The sequence below is a fragment of the Xiphophorus couchianus genome, chromosome 2 (genome assembly GCF_001444195.1).
Source record: "Xiphophorus couchianus chromosome 2, X_couchianus-1.0, whole genome shotgun sequence".
NCBI lineage: Eukaryota > Metazoa > Chordata > Actinopteri > Cyprinodontiformes > Poeciliidae > Xiphophorus > Xiphophorus couchianus.
Genome location: NC_040229.1, coordinates 18,186,200 through 18,206,765, shown reverse-complemented (window position 1 = coordinate 18,206,765; position 20,566 = coordinate 18,186,200). Strand labels below are relative to the sequence as shown.

The following is a 20,566-nucleotide window of genomic DNA, read 5'->3' as shown; positions in this document are numbered from 1 at the left end:
GAGACTGAGTCCAGAATCCAGTGGTTAGAAAAGAAAAGAAAAAGTTTGTCTGAGAAGCAGGAAAATCTTGTGAGGGAGAGTGAGGGGGAGCCTCTGGAATTACACTCCAAAACCCATTAGACACACATTCAGATGTGCACAGACACACTAGAGTTGCCTGTATCTTCCCCACTGAGCAGCCAACCGCATTGTGCAAAGGGTGGGGTTTGGGTTGAGGGCACAAGGATAACTGTGCTCACTGTTTCATTTGAAGTGCAGAGACGCTGCCGTCTTTCAAATGCTCAGAAGGATTCTGACAGTACGTCACCAGCCCTCTGGCAGATGACCCATTAATTATGCTGTCTTAATCAGAAACTCAGAAATTAAAGTTGCAAACTTCTGAAAGGAAGCAAGTGTTAGCGCATCCACATCAAGCGCTTCTGTTTTAATAAGTATGTGGTCGTTGAGTGGTGACAGCCACTTGGACTCTGACATATCTCCCCTCCTCTCCCCTCCTTTCAAACAGACAAAAATGCTGAGATCTAAAAGCTGAAATGCTTGCATAATAGATGTTTCCAAAAATACAGAGAAGTAGGCAGGCAAGCTGACCGAGGTTTGGCGGCACGCCCCGGCACGGGCCCTAAGCCAGCCTTTCTCACTGTGCATTCCCTGCGCTGGACCACGTGTGCTGGATGAGGTGTGAGGGGAGCAGTCAGACGCTTAATATTCTGCCACCTGATGCAGCCCCCTCTCCATCACTTCCATTACACAGCCTAGCAAACTACGTACGCAGAAAGCCTGCCTCCCCCCCTTCTCTGTTTGGTTTCTAACACTCACCACTTTGTACCATTTTCCTATTCTTTAATGGCATTCCCTGCAATCCTGCTAATACATTACCTTTACTCTCCATTGACTCCAATCTCATCATCTCTCATCTTCATCTGGCTTTGCCTTCTCTCTGATCTCTGAGACCACTTTGTGATGATATTTCAGTGTGCAAGCATCTGGAAAAGATGAGCACGCTGAAAATTTCTACTTGTGCCAGTTATTGGTTTACATTATTATAAAAGAAGTCATTGTTTGTAAGAGTGGATTGCTCACCCTGCTGTTGCTTTTCTATTGGCTCTGTAAGAGCTTTGTGCCTTTGGAGTATTGCGGTTTCCACAACTTTTTGTCATACATACAGCTTTGCAGAAAAAGTCTTAAGTCATCTCTCAAATCTTTACTTTTACAAGTTGTCTTAAACTATTTTTCTTTAGGCTTTCTGATGAATTAATCCAGAAGTTTGCTTTTGGCTGCTTTCACCATTATTTTTAGTTGACTAATTCACCATTTGCAGAAGAGTGCTGATTTGTTTGTTTGTTAAAGACTACTAAGTTGATTCCCTGACAGCAGTTTGTCAACAAAAGGATGACACATTTCTTAAGTCTTGGTGTGGGTAATGTAATTTCCATTCAGGGCACAATTCTGTTGAGCGCCAGCATGGATTCAAAAATAAATAAATAAATAAATAAAAATTCTCAGTGTGGACCAGAATTACTTTTATATCACTTCTTACCATGTCTAGTTAAATGGGTGTGGCCAGCATGCGCTGTTAACACAGCAAGAAAATATTACTGCACAGGCTTCTGTTGCTGAAGATCTAATTCTGTAAAATAGGAATGGGCTGCTTCTTTCCACTTTTTTTAACACATGCTGACATTTTTGGCCATAACCTTTTGCTTTAAACCTGTTGGGATCTGTTGAGGTGGGGTCTCCAATACACCCCTGGAGGTGTTCTGTTTCATCTGACACTAAGATGTTGGTAGAAGACTGTTTGTAATTCCTGTAATTGATATAAGCGTGAAAATGAATTTTCTGTACTTTTGCAGAATCACCCTTCATTTCTATTTTATGTGCTACCAATTGATTTCCATGCTTTAGGGCATAATATTGAACATAGGTGAAGGAACTTAAGAAGTAGTATTTACCTTTAGAAAAATCGAGTCTGGAGTTGTTAGACTATTTGGCAAATAGTGACTCTGTATGTCTTGGTTAATGCACATGGGTCCCCAGGTCCCCATGGAATATATTCTTCCATGTAATAGTATATGAAATAGCCAAAACCTTTAAAATCTTCTTAGGCTTTGGGCTGCGTATTCTGCCACCTCTTTATTATAAATATCAGAAATCTGAGCTACAGCAGCTCTACGACTGGATTGTATGACATAGGCTAGCCATCACTTCCAGGTTATTTCAGCACTATTTAGCACTATCAGTGGTTCACCACCTTTCCTTCCTTGAATCATTCAGATTCCTCTTAACTGGGAAGACGTGATAAGAGCTGCAGGTTTGTAACTTCTCTGACCCAGTCACCTTGCCATCACAGTTTTATCCTTGGTAATATCTCCCTAATGAGTTCACTGATTCTTTTCTTTGTCCTTCTAACAGACCAACTTCAAAGACAAAATGTTGTTTTGCTCCCGGTTATATATCATCCTTAGCAGCAGCCACATGTTTACATGTTTATCACTCTGTCAAGGAATCTTTATTTTTAAGTACAGAAAATATGTACTTAAGATTTGAAGTATGAGTCATACAGAAGGGTGTCTTCCAGGTTTCCAGTTTCCCGTTTTAGGTCTTTACTATACAAGTTTCTTACACAAATGACTTTCAGATACTGTAGATGTATATTTATAGGCCTGAGAGTTTGTTTCTAGTCACCCACTTGTGGAGAATTAGTTCAAAAGCACCCAGAATGCAAAGAAAAATAATGTTCAATGGGACGTTTTACGCCTTAAAAACTCCAGAAGCAATTACATAAGGCACTGATGTGATGAATGGACAGAGATTTTCACAGTGCTACCTCCATTTATTTGCTCAAGCCAACACCACATACATCCCCCACAAAAATGACAGGAAAAAGACTCAGGAAATTGACTTTTCATTCATCCACCTTTCACCCACTCTCTCATTCCTGCAAGAAATCAACACACAACCCTGTGAGAGTAATGAAGAAAAGGAAAAAAATGGGAAGTTTATCCACTTTTAGTCTGGTTAGTTGCTTGCCCACACACAAAACACAGATGGGCTGATACCACAAATACACCAGTTCTTAAGCATTCAGCAGTCTCACGCATCAGGGTGGTGTTGTGGTCAAGCCATATGGGGCGCCACAGAAACTGTGGGATTTGACAGGAGGCCTAAAGAACACACATACGCACATGCATCTTAATTGACTTGTAAAAACTCCACTAAAGCACAATTTTATAGAACAAATTTCAGACTAGTCGCTGAGGATTTGACATCAGGTTGTGCCCAGCTTGCAATTCTGTCACCACCACAATTTCTTTATACACAGTCCAAGAGCAATTTATGCTTTTTAAGATAAAACTGAATAAGTCATACCAAAGACGCCACGAAGGCGGCAGATTAATAAGCTAAAAGTGTCTGTATGAAGTAAGTCTGACTTATAAGAAGGAGACTAGTGCAAGGGAAGATTTATCGAGCAGCACAGGGCGGTAGGGGAAGTCGACAAGGTTTCTGAAAGGAAATAAATGACCTCTCACTCTTTGCAAGCTGACAGCTTAGGCTTTGGTGCTACTTCTCTAAAGTCCTTGTGATGCTCATACTGCTCTTTTTGTTGTTGGAGGCATTCATTCGAAGGCCAAAACCGCAACAGCCAGTCTAGGCAAACACAATTGGAGCTGTGATTTATGAGCACTGTTGACTTTGCGGTAATGGATCAAGCGTTACCCACTGGAAATGCTGGCAGGGCTATTAACCCCAGTTTCTCCAACCTGTGGTAGAGTTGGTAGCAGACACTAGCATTCAGATTGTGGAGAGGTGTAAAGGGGATGTGATTTTTCACAACCAGACCAAAACCCAACTAGGTCTCAGTCTAAAGGCTCCCTTATAACTTATTAAATACCTCTACAAGATTTACCAAAGTATGAGACAAGGTGAAAAACATCAAACAAAGAAAAGCAAATCACATGTAGTTATTCAATTGTTGGGTGGGATCTGAACACTTGTTACTGGTTTTATCTTGTCTAAGTTCTACAACTCTTTACTTTGTCTTTGTCATGGTAAAATTTGAAAGTGGCTTACTTCATACAGTTTTAACAAAAAAGATTCATCACACTAAATGTTTGCTTTTCATGTAAAATAATTAGTTAAATTATGTAGTGCTACAGTGGCTGCAAAATCATTCGTAACCCTTGAGCCTTTTCCCATTTTGGCACATGATCCCAGATACTTTAAGCATATTTTATTGAGCTTAGACCAGCACTCTGTGTTAGACCAACAAAACCACTTCATAAATGTGAAGAGGAAGGAAAATAACACATGGTTTTCTGTAAAATCTGAAAAGCTTGGCATGCATTTATTGTCTGTCCCCTTTATTCAGATACTCCTAAGTAAACTCCAGTGTGGATGTTTACTTTCAGAAGACTTACTCATGTTCATGACAGGTGTTAAGTCATGTTTATGACGGTGTCATGACGGTCTTATTCACAACCCGTTAAATAAAGTGTTACCAAAGTCTTCTTATTGGTCTCCTTTCAGAAGACTCCACGTAGGTGTAATTTAGTGCTAAGATAAATTCAGATTTTCATAAGCTCAATTAACACACCAGACCAGACAGGGATAAAGTGATAATGATATAAACAATATCCACATTTTTTAACATCTCATTGGTAAGGAGAGTATTACTCACAGAATCTAAAGAGTCCCATAGTGACTCTAGAGGAGATGCAGAGATCCATAGCTCAAGTGAAAGAATCTTTTGACTGGGCACCGATGAGTTTTGCACAGTTTGAACTTTATAGACAAGTGGTTAGCAGAAAGCCATTGTTGAAAGAACACTAGAAAAGTTCCAATTTGAATTTTTCCACAAGCCTTGACGGGGCCTCTGCCAACACATGAAAGAAGAAGCTCTGGTCCAATGATATCAAGATTGAACTTTTTGAACTTCGTCATGCTGAGGGGAGCTTTTTTTAGCATTGGTCAGCATTGAAAGAAGAAGAAACTTGAGACTTGAGCAGAAGTTCCCTATTTTGTGGAACTGTTTTCCTAAACATACAGCAAGAACTACAGTTGATTGGTTTACCAAAGAGAAATTTGTGAAAAATTGTTCAAATCTGGAACACATACAGACTTATAACAATAACTTCACTGAAAGGTGGTTTAAAATTATGTACTACTTTATCTAGGTACATATCATAAATATCTTTTTGTAAAGCTAAAATTTCAAGAATAAGAGTAACGTTTTTCAATAGCCTGTATGCATTGAACTTTATATAGAGGTAAGTCAATAAACCTAAGTATCTCAAAGAGAAATTAGATGTTTTATACATTTTTTAACTTTTTAGTGTACTTACCTTAAAAGGGGAAATACTTTAGAAGTCAGAACAGTTCATGTAATGCAGCTACTGCTTTAACACAAGATAGTAGCTAAGACCCTATACTGATAAAGAGCCTTTCAGGTAGGAAACAAAATCAGGTGTTGAGCTCAAAATGACCCTGAGTGCTTCAAAAACTCAATCTCCAGAGAGATTTATGAGGATGGATGTATTTATGGTATCTTTTCATCTTTGCACATTTGACCAGTCCTCAGATGGTTGGAAAATTTATGGTGTAGATGGGAAAAAAGGTGTGTTTGACAGTCTTCAGAATAGTCATTGCCGGAGTGAGAGGCTCCATGCAACAGATGCCTATATTTTTATACAGTCGGACTAGGATTTCATTATAGAATCAGTGCTCCCTCTGACAGATAAAGACTCTTTTAAAGTAAAGCTACATGAGTGTTCAGTGACTCTTCAGTAGAGAGGATAGTAGCTGACACAGAGACAAACTGTAGCTTCTCTGACCGCAGGCCTCCCCCGGCATTGCTGACGGCCAGGGAACACAGACAAGAACTTTGGATGGAAGTTCCATTACCAGACCTAGAAATCCCATTTTGGTGCTAAGTCCAAGCTTCATCTGGTCGGACCTCAAAAGAATCATAAGGCCAAAGTAAATCCAGACCTGAGAAGTTGTGTCTAGAATGCCTGAGGAATGGCAACAAACGTCAGCATGCCCACAATTCTCACTTTCTAAGGGCTGGCTGACTAATCCATGATATTCCTCCATGATCTAAACCTGAAGCCTTCTGTAGCAACAGAACACTGTGGCATTGTGTCCCTTCTTTTAAGGAAGCTGTGATTCATTTACTGGCAAACCCTTTTGGATCTGCACACCATATTTTCTTATATTCTGTACTCTAGTGCATTTCATATTTTTAGGACTGAACTGGTTCTTTTGTGACTGTTTTCATTGAGGATCCAGGCTCTGATGTAGCATCCAGTCTCTGCTTTTTGAAAGAACAGTAATGTGACTCTGTGTTTTTTCTTTTTTTTTATAAATGTGTTCTTTTTCTCAGAAGTGGGTAATTTAATAATAGGTTCTATAGGAGCAGTATGAGTGGAAATAGGAGTATGGTGATTATTTAAAATCCCATAATTACACTCAATTCTGTGCATCAACCACATTGCAGCGTAATGATCCAATAGTGCTCTCTGCTGGCAAAAATAGAAAACACAATGAAGAATCTTTCACTAGAAATTAACAATATTTTATTATTATTATTATTATTATTATTATTATTATTATTATTATTATTATTATTATGCCTCACTATAAGATTATTCCCTAGTTTTGTTTAGGGCTATAGTTTTGACACAGTCGCCCTCATCAAAATCTGAATAAAGAAGCTTTTTTCTATACCTATGTTGAACCCTACTCTTCAAATGTAGTTGTTTTGCCAAGACATTCACAGCTTTGTCTTCAGTTTGAATGTCTAGACAAAAGAGATATAGTGTATGTTTAAATGTTTATATTTAAATATATTATTCAAATTTCTTCTATAAGCTCATGTTTAGCAGTTTAAAAATATATTGCCAGGTTTTAAAAAGACTCACAAAAAGACATTATGAAGTGAGCGATATCAATCTTTTCTTCTTTTCTTTTACCTCCAGGTCTGCTTTGCTTCAGTGCCAGATCCATAGTGCACCATGAGGGTGAAGAGATGAGCTCGCAGCGAGCAGCCCTGTCCCTGCAGTTCCTGCCACTGGACATTTGCTGAATCCCATTACCCAGAAGATGATGTCCCTGTCTCCCAGATAGGAACTCTGAGGACCAGGCCTTCACAGCACTGACTGTGCATAATGGCAGGAGAGACTCAGCAAATGCATACAGTCAAAGAGCTGGATGCTGAGTCCAAACAGCAGGATGAGGGGACGGCGCTGGAAAAGCAGAGCGATAAAACCACAAAGGCATTTTCAGAGCACTTTTCAAGCACAGGCACTGAGGTCGGGCTCAGCACCGGAGGGGCCAAGGCTAAAAAACTAGAGAAAGAAAGGAGCTGTCCTCAGCAGCGTGAAGCTGTTATAAGGCCACAGCAGACAGGGAAGATTGACTTCAGTTCACTGCAAAACAGATCGAAATTTGTCACTGACAGAACTTGGTCAACCGGGAAAGGAAGTCCCCAGTCACCCAGTGGAAAGGGTCGGAGCCGAGAGAAGGGGAAGCGGTCAGGAAAGACAGAGCGTGGCAACCCGCAGCAGCTGTACAGACTAAGCATTGCAAATCCACGCACCATTGGCATAGCCTACCCACAACAGAAGGTTCTGCCACCCAAGAAGCTGGAACCTAGCCGTGGCCCAGTCTCAGGCAGCTACAGATTCAACATTCCCACCATGCCAGAGAGAGAGGCCGAGCTGCAGCAGCAGGAGCTCAGCTACAGCCGCTACTTCCAGGAGAATCCCTCTAATATTACCTCCCCAAGCTATACCTCACAGGCACTGGGTTCCTCAAGCGGAACATCATCACACTCACACCCACCTCTGCCACAGCAACAGAAGAAGGCATCAATGGAGACTAACAGTACGCAGGCTGGTAGTCAGCTGATGATGACTGAGTGTCCACTTAGTGGCTCAAATGTATGGCAGTCGCCTGAACGGACCTATAATGGTGCTAATTATGGGGTTTCATCACAAAAATCTACTGCACTCTCAGAAACCAGTAAGGCGAGTGCATTTGTGCCTGCTCAATTTCAGTATGGATATCACTTACTGGAGCAATCAACCTCTGAATCTTTTGCCTGTGAACAGAACCCCCAGCCACATATCACCCACAACTCTTTTTCCTTCTCACCTGGAAATGGGCAAAGCACTTCTCAGAACAGCTCTCAGTTCAGCATCGACCATCAGCCAGATAGAAGCTCTTATCCCAACCCGCAACAGCCCCAATTTATTCAGGGGGTGGCATCATCCATCCAGTGTTCCAGAACTCAGAGTGAAGACTCACCCAGCAGTGACAGCTCAGGTTCCAGCTCACAGCAGTCAGAACAGGGGAAGACTGCTCTACCTGAGAGCTCAGACATGAGTTCTCAGGCAGATTGTCAGGATGCAGCCGTCACATCAGGGAGTAAGAGAAACTGTCACCCCAAAGATGCAGCTGCCAGCCAGAGAACACTCATGCAGGCTGGTGTGCATGCAAGAAATATTTCACAGAGCCCAGATTCCCCGATGCACTTTCCTAACAGAACATTCAACAATCCTGCACCCAGCAGCATTCACACTGGTTCATCACCTTTTGATAAATCCATCAACAGTAAGGTCGTGAACAGGCTGCCGCACTCATGGGAGGGACCTAATAAGACATATGCAACAGCAGATCAAAATACCATTCAGTACTCGGTCATGAACGAGAAGTTCCAATTCCAGAACCAGACAACGATAGACCACAGGCTAAATTCATCTAAAAGCAACAGAATGCCCTGGCAGCAGATAAGGCCAAACTCTGCCATGCCGAACCTCAACAGGATAGAATCATCAAGGCAAATAAGCAATCAGAAAATTGCCTACATGGTCTCGCCATCTGACTGGCAGGATGAGAGTAAAGTGCACAAGCATAACTCATTCCAGAGCAGCAGAAATGGTGATGTTCTTTCAAACCAAAGACACGAAAGTGTAAAACACAACAGTACCACTGTCTCAGCTTTTAAACTGGAAATGAACCACACACAGTTATGCGAGGCCAAGAATAAGTCAGGGTACTTTGGACTCAATCAGACCCTTCCAACAGGTCCATCAAGAAACTACAGCTACCCACCACTGCAGGTCCCACCCATGGGGCTATTAAAGGTGTCACCATATGAGTCTCCTTTGCCATCTCCAGTCCATAACCCTGCATCAAGCAGCACCTGCTCCTCTCTCTCTCCGGCATCCACCAGCCCTGTTAATATTGGCTCAGAAGACAGTCAGATGACAAAGTCAGCCTCACAACATCTGTTCTATCAACCTCCACAAGGCAAAACTCAGTTGCAATCAGATCACATGAGCACGCATTCCCACCAGTTTCATTCTGACACTTCACGAAACCTTTCCTACGTGCCAGACAGAGCCAAAGATGAAACAATGAACTTCCTGCAAAACACCACACATACAAAAACAGCAATGGACAGCAGTAAAGGCTACGTAGATAGTTTTGGTGTGGAGCACCACCAGCCTCCTCCTCCGTATTCTGCACACCAGCTCTTAGCCAGTTCACTGGCCACTGCAAATCTGGATCAGCTCGACGTTCTCCTGACGTGCAAACAGTGCGATCAGAATTTCAGCAACCTGGCTTCATTTTTAGGCCACAAGCAGTACTGCGCTCAGAACACACTTGCACAAAATGAGCTCAAAGATTTATCAAAGATGGAGGACAACAGGAAGTTCCATGCAGAACCAGCTAAAGCAGCATTAGCTGTGTCGAGTACTTCTCTCTCAAGGTGTCCATCTGACCTTCACCTGTCATTGCTGGGCCTCAACAAAAATGGAGAACTGATTTCTGACAGTGAAACAAAAGGAGATAACAAAGATGACCCATTAAAGCTGGGTTTGTTCTCTGGTCCTGGTAACCTTCATGTCTCGCTGCCGGAGCTGGAGATGGAGGATGCTAAGTTAGACAGCCTAATAACAGAAGCTCTCAATGGACTTGGATATCAGTCAGACAATGCAGAGATAGACAGCAGTTTTATTGATGCATTTGTTGATGATGACCTCACCACAGTCAAAACATCCTCAAACAAAATATGTTTGAAAACTAAAGAATCTGCACTTCCCGAGAACAAAAATAAACAAGCAGCCGATGAAAGATCCTTCACACAGGAAAAGTGTTACAACTCTCATGTTGAGAGCAAAGGGAAAATGGCTATGAGCTTGCAGGAAGATGAAAAAATGAACATTAAAAAAGATGGATCTCATAAAAATTCAGAAATCGACTTCACGGATAAGGCGTCAGAACAAGAGAGCAAAGTGAAAGAGACGAGAAAGCTGTGTAAAAGCGAGGACAAAAACATGAGCTCACAAAGGTTTCTCCTATCCGGCAAGTTTTCTGAGCATTGTGGCTTAAAAAGCTTTCAGGACAGCTCTGCACTTCGGGGGTCAGCAGCGTTGCAGGCCTCCACGTCTCCAACCTCGAGAGCTGCAGCTAAAGAAAGCAAAAGGAAAAGCACTGGAGGGGGCACCTGGAGCAAAGAACTCATCCACAAAATAGTGCAGCAAAAAAATAAACTCCACAAGCTTCACGTTAAAGGCACCAAAAATCTCCAGTTTTCCCTAGTGATGGAGCGGCTCACTCCATCGGTGCAGAATCCTGCGTTTGGAGAATATGATTACGTATCCGATTCGGATGATGAGTGCGAGCCTGTGAAGATAGCGAGCCAAGGCCGGCTGAATCAAAGCAGCCGCTGCAAATACACATACACCAAGAAGTGTAAATGGCGAGCGAGAAGTGAGAGAGAGCAGGCGGCATGGAGGCATGAGTCCAAAGAGTGCTTTGAGATGAAGAAAAGTGAGGAGCTGTCTCTAACACCGGAAAAACACCAAAGACTCAGGAGGCGAGGCAGCCGGTCGTCCATGAGCAGTGACCTCAGCACATCTGTAAGCCCCAAAAGCACTGACCGCACTGACTCAGACAGCGAAAGAAAGAAAGACTCTCCAGAGCAGAAACACCATGACAGATCCAACCCACAGAAGCTTTTTAAAGAGTCCAGTACTCTTGCACTGACATTCACTAAATCTGTCAAGAAATATAACATCGACAAGACAAAATGTTCTGATAAAAAAGGAATTGCAGAGGACCCGGAGAAATATTCAAATCAAGAATTTCCTGATCTGCTCCCATCTACACACAAAGTAAGAGAGGCAGACAAGAACTCTGACAAAAGAGGAAGCTCCCAGGCCAAATCAAGAGACAAAGTTGTGCCTCAGAAAAGTGAAAACAGCTCAGTTGTCGACACCCTGCAGAGAATAGACAATTCAAGCAGCAAAGATGGACCAATACAGTGCCAAAGCACAGATAAAAAAACTCTGGAGGTTAAGTCACCCCCTCCTGTTATCACAGGAGGAGCTGATTTTAATGTCGACAGAAACACAAAGGACAAAACAGGCGAGGGGCCAAAAACTGCACAGCCCCGGCTATCAGGCGCTGCCACATTGGAAAAACAGAGTGAAAGTGTCTGCATGGTGAAAGAGGCAATTATTTTGGTCAATGACCTAGACGCACACAGACCCCCATCTCTTTGCACATCTTTGATGGATGAGGTGTGCCTGTCCCCGACTGGAAGCCAGAACCCACTGATACAGAAAGATGCACTCCACCTCATGCCCTACCCCATGGATCAGGAGCAAGGCCTCATCAAATCCCCACTCTCATTCGACACCTCCTCCATGTTCGGGGACCTCACAGCGTTTGACAGTGGCCTTTACTCGGAGATCCCCATTCAGAAAGACAGTTTCCATTCAGTGGAGAGCACAGCTGACAAAAAGGAGTCATTTGTCTCATCTTTTTCTCCTTTCATGGAACAAAGAGACTGGAATCTCATGGTTAACCCTGTGCTACGGGACGAGCTATCCCAGTACAAAGGAATTTCCGAGAAATCAGACGAGAAAAAGTCAGATTACAGTCACATCCCATTGTCTCTCCCAGAGAAAATAATTGACTACAGTGCAAATCTCAGCAGTTGTGCATCAGAGGACGAGCTGGAGATCAAGAGAATAGTAAATGAGCTTGAAAATCAGCTTCAGACGACTAAGCTGGAAAGCCCACCGCTCCTGATCCACGAGGGTCAAAAACAGCTGCAAATGAGCAAATTTTCACCACTACGAATTGCTGACGACTCTGAGCTTCAACACAATCGGTTGAACATCAAATGCTCAGATCAAACAAATCATCACTCAGAGACTTTCACAAACCCAGAACTCCCATGGCCCAGTACTTTTCAGTTTGACCTGGTGGGTGAAAATCACAGCCCCCACCCTGAGGTTCACAGTGAGGCAGCAGCACTTAAGCATGAGCACCTCCATCATGATGTAAATTTGGGGACGAACAGAGTGGAAAACGACACTCCAGGAGAAACAAAAGAAGATATTTCAGAGCAAAGAAGATATGCTGAAAACCTCATGAAAAGCTTGGAGGTAATTTCAGACTCTATCTTCCAAAAAGAACCTATTATATCGAAACACAAGGAGCCAAATGTCAACTCTCCCACCAGTCAACAACATGAAGAAGCTGAATGTCAGGCCCCTGGTGCAGCTGAGAGAGAAGATTGCTGCGGAAAGGAGGTAGTTACCTCAAAGGAGTGTATTTCACTGCTTTCAAATATCAGTGAGCAGAAGGATGAAACTAAAATCATTCACAATGAGTCACAGTCATCTGTCCCCGAGGACTCTGACCCTTCACGTGGAGGCAAGCGGTCCATTTCCTGGCATGAACCTGAAGCCAGAAAAAATGAGGATCGTGACGCAGTAAACAACGTTGAACCAGGTGTCATGTCTGCTCACTGTTCAGCCAACAGTGAGGCAGATGATTTAAATCCGCTGATTAAAAACAACGGTGATTGCAGAAAAGGCTGTGATGACCTAGAGGCAGCAAAGGAAATCACTCATCGACCTGTGGGTCATCCTTCATCACCAGCCCCAGCTGACCTTACGCAGCAGATTGGTGAGAAAATGGCAGGCGTGATTAAATCAGCACTGGAGCAACAATACACTAATGACAACAAGAATCCTGAAGACTTTGGTTCACCACAAGCTGCAGAGTTGAAAGTGAGTGAAATAATTGAGACTTCAAAGCAAGACAATTTGATAGCAATCTCTACTTCTGAAAACTGCAGCCCTTCAAATGCATACAGTAAATCGAATATGTCACTGGAGATGGTTAGTAAAGATAAGCCCTGCAGTCCTGAGCTGGTTAAAACCAATCCAGAAAGGTGCTGCTCACCCCTCCATGACACCCAATCTGCAGAGGGACAAAGCAATCTGTTGATCCTGTCACAGCCTGACAGCATCATTAACGGCGATTCCTGCAAAGTGACTCCGTTTAATGAGCCGTTAAAAACTGACGCGGGCCTCATCTTCACCGAGCAAGAGGAGATTCTGAATGTTCAGGACATCAAAGAGTATCTTCCTGTTGATTTCATGGCAAGCCAGCAGAACTCGCCGTGCAGAGAGGCATCAGAAGAAAGCCGTGTCTTTTTGGAATCTGACTCGCCAGCCACTACTCTTTTATTAATTTCTCACCAAACACCCACACAGATATTTGACTCGAAAGGAGATTTGAATGCAAAGAATAAATGCAGCAATGAATTTATTGGCAGACACTCTCAAAATGCAAAATCTCCCATAGTCACGGACAATGAAGGGGCAGCAAAAGGTGATTCAATAAGTAGAGCAGCTGACATGGACTGCTCTCTGATAAGCACACCTCAGCTGGACCTCAGAACAATTTCAACATCTGAAACAGTCAGGTCCTCTCCTGTTGCTTTTAGACCTCCAGAGGTGAAAGACGAAGTTGAAAAAGGTGATCTGATGTATGATTTAAAGCTCAGCCCCCTGAACTACAATGACCTCTCAGATGAGCCTCCACAGCTGAATCAGTACGACTACATACCAATATCACCTGCTAGTAAACCGGAGGAAGATTTTGACACCAAACAGAGACCCACAGAAAGCTGTGAGTCATGTGACCTAAGTGTTAATCCCACAATGATTTTCAAACAAACTGAGACAGAAGCAACAATGCCACTTGGCTCAGATCATGAGGCTAAACTGCAGCCATCTGATGAGCCCCTGGTCCTACAGCAGAGTATGAAATTCAATTGTTTTTCTTTGGGTCTCACACCTGTCATCCAAAAGACTGAGTCCTCATGTGATAACACAAAGACAAGCCTGCCAGTATTTCATGATCCACTTCAGCCTGTTGAGGATTTGCAAATCCAAGCTGATCTTCTGACAAAAGCTGCATCAGTCAATCCAGATTCTCACAAGGCTCCTTTTGAAGAAGCTACTCTTCCCAAAAAAGTCGAACCACTCATCATCTGTGAAAATGAGAAAATTCCCCTCCCACCAGAGAAGCAGCTAACAGCAGAGAGAGCCCCGTGTTCAACAGGTCCGCAAACACACAAAGAGACAACACACAAAAAGTCACAGAGCAGCGATCCACAGGGCAAAGTACTCTGTGAGATTTGCTTCATGTGTTTCCGAACTGTGCCTGGTCTGAAGAGACACAAGGCCATGAAGCATGTAGCCAAAGCTGAGAAATGCACACAGGGCACAACACTAAGCCATCAGGGGACTACGCTTATTTATGAAGTGCCAGTGAAAAAGCAAAAAGATGATTCACAGAGGTGTTTCCCAACAACCAAAATAGATGGGCTGCCTGAGCTAAGCGGCTCTCTCATCTCTAAAACAGCGGAGATTGAATCAGTCCTAGAGGAAATAGCAACTGAGATGAGCAGTGTGGCAGTGGATGAGATAAGCCATCAAAACCCTCCACTGCAGGCAAAGGCAAAGAAGAACAACAAAGGAAGAAAGAACAAGAGCAGTGAGCTGAATCCTGACCCTTTCTCTGACGAGCTCCTGAAAATATTAAAAACAGACTTACTTCAAGCCATAACTCCCGAATTTAAAAGCAGTGCTTTACAGGAGCAAAGCAAATGCCCTGAGGTGAAAATCAGTGAAAGAGAAGTTCCAGAAGCTCTTGGTGAAGAGTTCTTTCACCACGTCGCTGCAGACACTTATAACAACACAAGCCAAACTCCACCTAAAGAGCCAAATGAGATGAATGAAACTGTGGCGCACAACCAGTTTGAAGAAACGAAGGTGACAGAAATGGCATATATAGATACGTATACAGAAAGTAATGTGGAAAGTGCATCTGTAGAAGAGATCATTGGAGATTGTAATAAGACTGAATCGAAAGGAGCCAAGGACAGCCTTGGCTTGGAGATTCTTAGAAATGTTTCAATAGACATGAAATGCCAAGCCAACAATCTAAATCCCACCTCCTGTCTGAATTCCTCCCCTCCCAGTCCGCCCGGCATCAACTCAGACTTAAGGGCCATACTTGACGACGACACCACATTCTCACAGTTATTTCCTCGAGATGAGGAAACTAAGAGGAAAAAGTGTCCCAGAGTGTACAGCAAAAGAAACAAAAGACAGAAATTATCAATCTCTTCAGATGCGGCTGCAGATTACCTTCCTCCTGAAACTTTCGTACAAAATAAAGACCAATTTGTGGAGCCCCACAGTATGCAGACCATCACTGACCATCAAAGTAAGCGCTGTGAATATGAGACCATTTCCATTGATGATGCCATCATGCTGAACATGTGTCACAACAGCACTATAAAGGCCGACGATAATCCAGTGCCAGATGTTAATCAAAACAATCAGCAGGATGTTTGTGAGGTTGGAAATAATCATTTGAATCTAATTGAAAGCACTGTCAATAAATCTACAGCTGAATGGAGCTCATCCAGTGATCTCACTGGCTTTGAATCTTGCCCAGTAGTGACCTCTGAGCCTAGCAATTGCAAGCATGAAGATCCTCTGCCACCAACTCCCTGCACGATAGAGCCGCATGTTGCAGAGGATGCTCAGTCCTTCCAAACCATCGGCACACAGAACATCAAAACAACATTTCAGCTACCCGAGATACGGTACTTGGACTCGGAAAAAGATGTCCAAGTGGCTCCTCTTTCTGAGACTGCAGATGCAGATGGAAAAGTGGATGAAAAATGCAGGAAAGCGACAGAGCGGCGAGGCAGGAAGCGACAAGATGGAGGGATTAAAGTCAAAGACAAACAGTACAAATGCAAAGTGTGTTTTACCTGGTTCCTCACCCTCGGAGAGCTAAACTTCCATAAGCTGTCCCACAACCCATCCCCTCCTCCCACCTGTTACATGTGCGTGCAGCGCAAGTTCAGCTCCAGAGAGCAGCTGAGAGACCACCTGAGGGAAAAACACGCTAAAAATAAGACAGGAATCTGGACCTGCGGAATGTGTTTGAAGGAAATTTCAGATGTTTGGATGTACAATGAACACTTAAGAGAACACGCCACTCAATTTGCCAGAAGAGGACAGTCTCAAGGCTCCATGCTTGGTATTTCTGGATGCTTCATGCAGGAAACGGCTGTGAAGAACTTTATATCCTCGATCATGCAGCAGCGACCCAGCAAAGCCAACAGAGAGTCAAGCAAAGCTACTAAAGAACAGGAAAAAGCAGCTGTAGCAGAAGGAAAAACCTTGGAGGGGGCTGAGACTAGAGCACACAAAACTAAAAGCAGTGGAGGAGGTGGAAAACAAAGCACTTTAACCCCAATCGAGGTCCTCCACAAAACAGAGACGCCGAAAAGTGTGGAGATGCATCCAAACTGCAAAGATCCTTCAAGAGACTGCCACCACTGTGGAAAACAGTTCCCCAAACCCTTCAAACTCCAGAGGCATTTGGTGGTGCACAACCTGGAAAGGATCTTCCTGTGCCACAAGTGCCCCGTTTCTTATCAGGAGGCCCAGGAGCTCAAAGAGCATCTGAGGAGAGCTCATGAGGAGGTGGACGATCTGGATTCGAAGCACACAACTCTTTACACTTGTGAGCTCTGTGCCGACGTCATGCATGTGATTAAAAAATCTTTCATCTGCAGCACTTGCAACTACACATTCTCAAAAAAAGAGCAATTTGACCGTCACATGGAGAAGCACTTGTCGGGGGGGAATAAAGTTTTCAAATTCAGGGCCGTCCTCAGACCTGTCAAAGCATCTGCTTCCAAAGAAAATGAATGTGATTCACCAGCCAGTAAGAAGAAGAGGCTTCTCTCTGACAGTCTGCAAGAAAACAGCTCAGACAGCGGCATCGCTAGTTTGAGCTCACTACACTTAAATCAGAATGCTGACACGCAGTGTTCAAAGCCCTGCATGTCCACAGCTGATGACTCCACTCAGACCGTCCCGAATGAATACCACGACGATTCAAGCAATGCAAATGTGAAAACGGAGAATATTACTGCAGACTGCTCTCAGTTGCTTGAAGACTTGGAGAACTGCATTCATCTGAGCTCATCCAGGGCTGCGACGCCCAAGAAAGAGGAACTTGATGTGACTCTGTTACCTAACCTCGACAGGGAGGATGACAGGAAATCGATTACTGAATCGTGTGATGTAAAAGAAGAGGATGAATCAGTTTGTATAAGAGCAGAAGGAACTTCATGGACAGCATCTAAAGAAAGTAGCATGGCAGGGGAGAAAGAGGTAGTTAAAGATAAAACAGATTTGCCTCCAGCAGTTTTTGAGAACTCTTCTGTCTGCTCAACAGAAAATCAAATTTTTCTGCAGACACCTGAGTCTGGAGAATTAGCCGTTGATGAGTTAAACCAGCAGGGGGATGATGAGCAGAGGCATTGCACATTGTCTTGTAATGACACTAAACAGCAGGCATTATCTCATGGTGCTGAGCAAGAAAGTAGCAGTCAGATGAAAAATAATGCCACCCCAGCGACAACACCAGAAAACACTAAAACCAGCACTGGAGCTGGATGTGCAAAGATGACAGAAGCAACAGCTGCCCCTCAGTCCAAGGTTTCCCTTCTAGCATCGGCTACAACCGATGACAAGGCCTTGGTGAAACCACAGAAGAGAAGGAAGGACATGAAATCAACAAACAACATGCAGAGGGTGTCCTCGCCTTTCACACAAGAGAACTTTGGTGTTGATTCCAAACCCAAAAAGAAATTTCGTCAGAGCAAGTCTGCAAATCCCTCACTGCAGAGGAAGCTGGACGGAGCCAACGAGTATCCCGTGCTCTCCTCTGTGCGGGATGATGTTGTTAGCAACAAAATCATTTCCAAGTGCAAGAATGTAAACTTGAGCTTACAGGCAAAAAGAGGTTTGCTTGAAAGCTGCACGCCAAAGAAGTCTGACACCATTACACCTCAAAACGCGGAGTATAAAGCCAAAAGGGGACCTCTTGGGAGATCTGTGCATTCTCCTGTGTCTAAAGTGCCTTCAGTTCCAATGAACAATTCTTTAAACAAGCCAAAGCCAAAGATGGGGGTCAGGGCAGTGGAGAGTAACTCTTACCGGACAGCAGAGTCACAGAACCACATTTTGAGTCAGTTGTTTGGTCAAAAACTCACCAGCTTTAAGATTCCTTTGAGGAAGGACACATCCGAATCTATAAACTGAGGGGGCGGGATGGGGATCTGTGAATAAGAGTCTGTAAATTTTTGCAGTTATAATTGTTTAAGACAAGTCATTATGGTGAATGAAATTGCACAGCTGTTTTCTGTGAAATACTACCGTTAATTACTTCCGTAGTCACTTTATGTCTTCTTATGTACATGTTTTTTTATTACACAAATGTGAGGACAAATGACAGGTAGAAACTAAATATTTCATTGGGGACTTTAACATCACTCGCATAAAGGAGACTTAAAAAAAAAGAGATAAAAAGCATACTTGAAAACAAAGTAAAATAATGTTTTTTTAAGTAACGCATCTCCGTTTTTACAGAAGTTACATTATTCTTTTAGTCTTTTTTGCTAAAGGACCAAATTGTGCCGTACCTTACTTGGACATTTGTGCACCTTGAGTACCTGCTTCCAACCTTTTCATTTTGTATTGTTTTTACACTTTACTGTACTAAGTTGACATTCATTATTATAAGGCTTTTGTATAAACACCTTGGTGCTACATGTTGTTTAAATGTAATGTGAACGCCCATGTCCTCAGAAGGGAGATCTGTAGTAATTACAACATATACAGCCAACTGTTTTTCTACTTTATTGAACATACTGTATAAACCAAATCCTTCATATGTAGGCAGATAAAACTCAAAACTTACAACAGCTTCTGGTGTATACGTAAACTCAGGTGCTGATGAGGACATCGCAGTCCCTGGACCTGTATTTGGAGTTCTTTCCATGCACTGATAATACCACACACAAATGACAAACTCATTTATCTGTGTCCGTAACTCCAAATGTTTAATTATTAATAGTATTTACTTGGACAACAAAGGTGCTTTATCTTGTTTATACTGTATGTACCTTCATTGTATAGTATTGTAGGTAGAATATTGTTTGATGTAATGCTTCATGACAAAGTTTTATTTTAATAATGTGCAAAATGAATGACATTGAAAAGAAAGGGAAACTGCACGTCTCTTGCAGGTTGTAAAGTGGTTCACTAAGTGCCTGTTTTACAGTTTATTAAAGATCTGTATTGGTCTCTTATCGCTCTTCTCCTCCTTTGTTCTTGAAATGTTTTGCAAATGTTTCCTGCTTCCCCGCGGACGGCATCTGCCACCAAATGCATCAAACAGCCGAAGCAGTGGAAGCTGCTTGTGCCTGGAGGCAAAAGACAGGTGCACACAAAACAAAGTCTGACTTGATTTGTTTTTTTCTTTTTTTCTTTCTCCCTCTCTCAGATGAGCACATCAATGAGTTAACTCATCATTTGAAAAATGAGCAAAAATGCACCTTTTTTACTACAGGGAAGCATTTAATAGAAGACAGATACATTTATCCAGCCGTGCATCTGTCTCCATGAGTAGCCAGCGGCTTTCGCTTGTGTCGCGCTGCTCTCTCACCACATGTAAAACAGCTTCTATTCCTACATGAATATTTTTCATCCTCACATAGGAATAAAAAGCCATATTACACCATGGCTTGCATGTAGACCTCAAAGACTGCAAACATGGAGGAGAGTCTCACATCTTCCTATTCCTGAATTATCACGAGACCTGAGGAGAATAGAAGAAAGAAGAAACAATATAAAAAAGAGGATGTAATTTTATGCTTGTAAAAATATAGAACACGTTTATTTTAAAAAAAAACAAAAAATACTGATGAACAAATTTGCGTTTTATGTAACAAATAACTGTCAGAAATGGATTGCTACATTTTAAAATTATGAAAGAAAGTTTTTCTGTTTTATTTAATTTAGTATTTCTTTCTAAAAATATATATATATATTTACTTGTTTAGTAAATAAACAAGTTTTTCTCTAAAAAAAATTATTTTTAAGATTCATATTAAATTGTTGAAGTTCTAAAATAAGAACCTCAAATTGAACTTTCTGTTTTGGATAACAAATTTTGAAAGATGCTCTAATAAGACATTAAGATCTGTATTACATGACATGTGCAGTGCAAGAACCATTGTCACACTCACCAAAATGCATTAATACAAAAATAAATAATGTGATTGCTATCTTTTCCAATTGGTGATCTCATTTGCATT

At 42.5% G+C, this 20,566-nt stretch overlaps 1 protein-coding gene across 3 annotated transcripts in view; it reads left to right on the top strand.

Annotated features, from left to right (window-relative positions):
* Positions 1-19,558, top strand: part of znf469 (zinc finger protein 469) — a 140,906-nt gene extending 121,348 nt beyond the window's left edge. For all 3 annotated transcript variants that reach the window (XM_028037536.1, XM_028037545.1, XM_028037529.1), the window contains one exon: positions 6,975-19,558. In XM_028037536.1, the coding sequence (XP_027893337.1) occupies positions 7,164-18,509 (11,346 nt within the window). In that variant the 5' untranslated portion in view covers positions 6,975-7,163 and the 3' untranslated portion in view covers positions 18,510-19,558. The remainder of the gene's footprint in view (positions 1-6,974) is intronic.
* Positions 19,559-20,566: the final 1,008 nt, after the last annotated feature.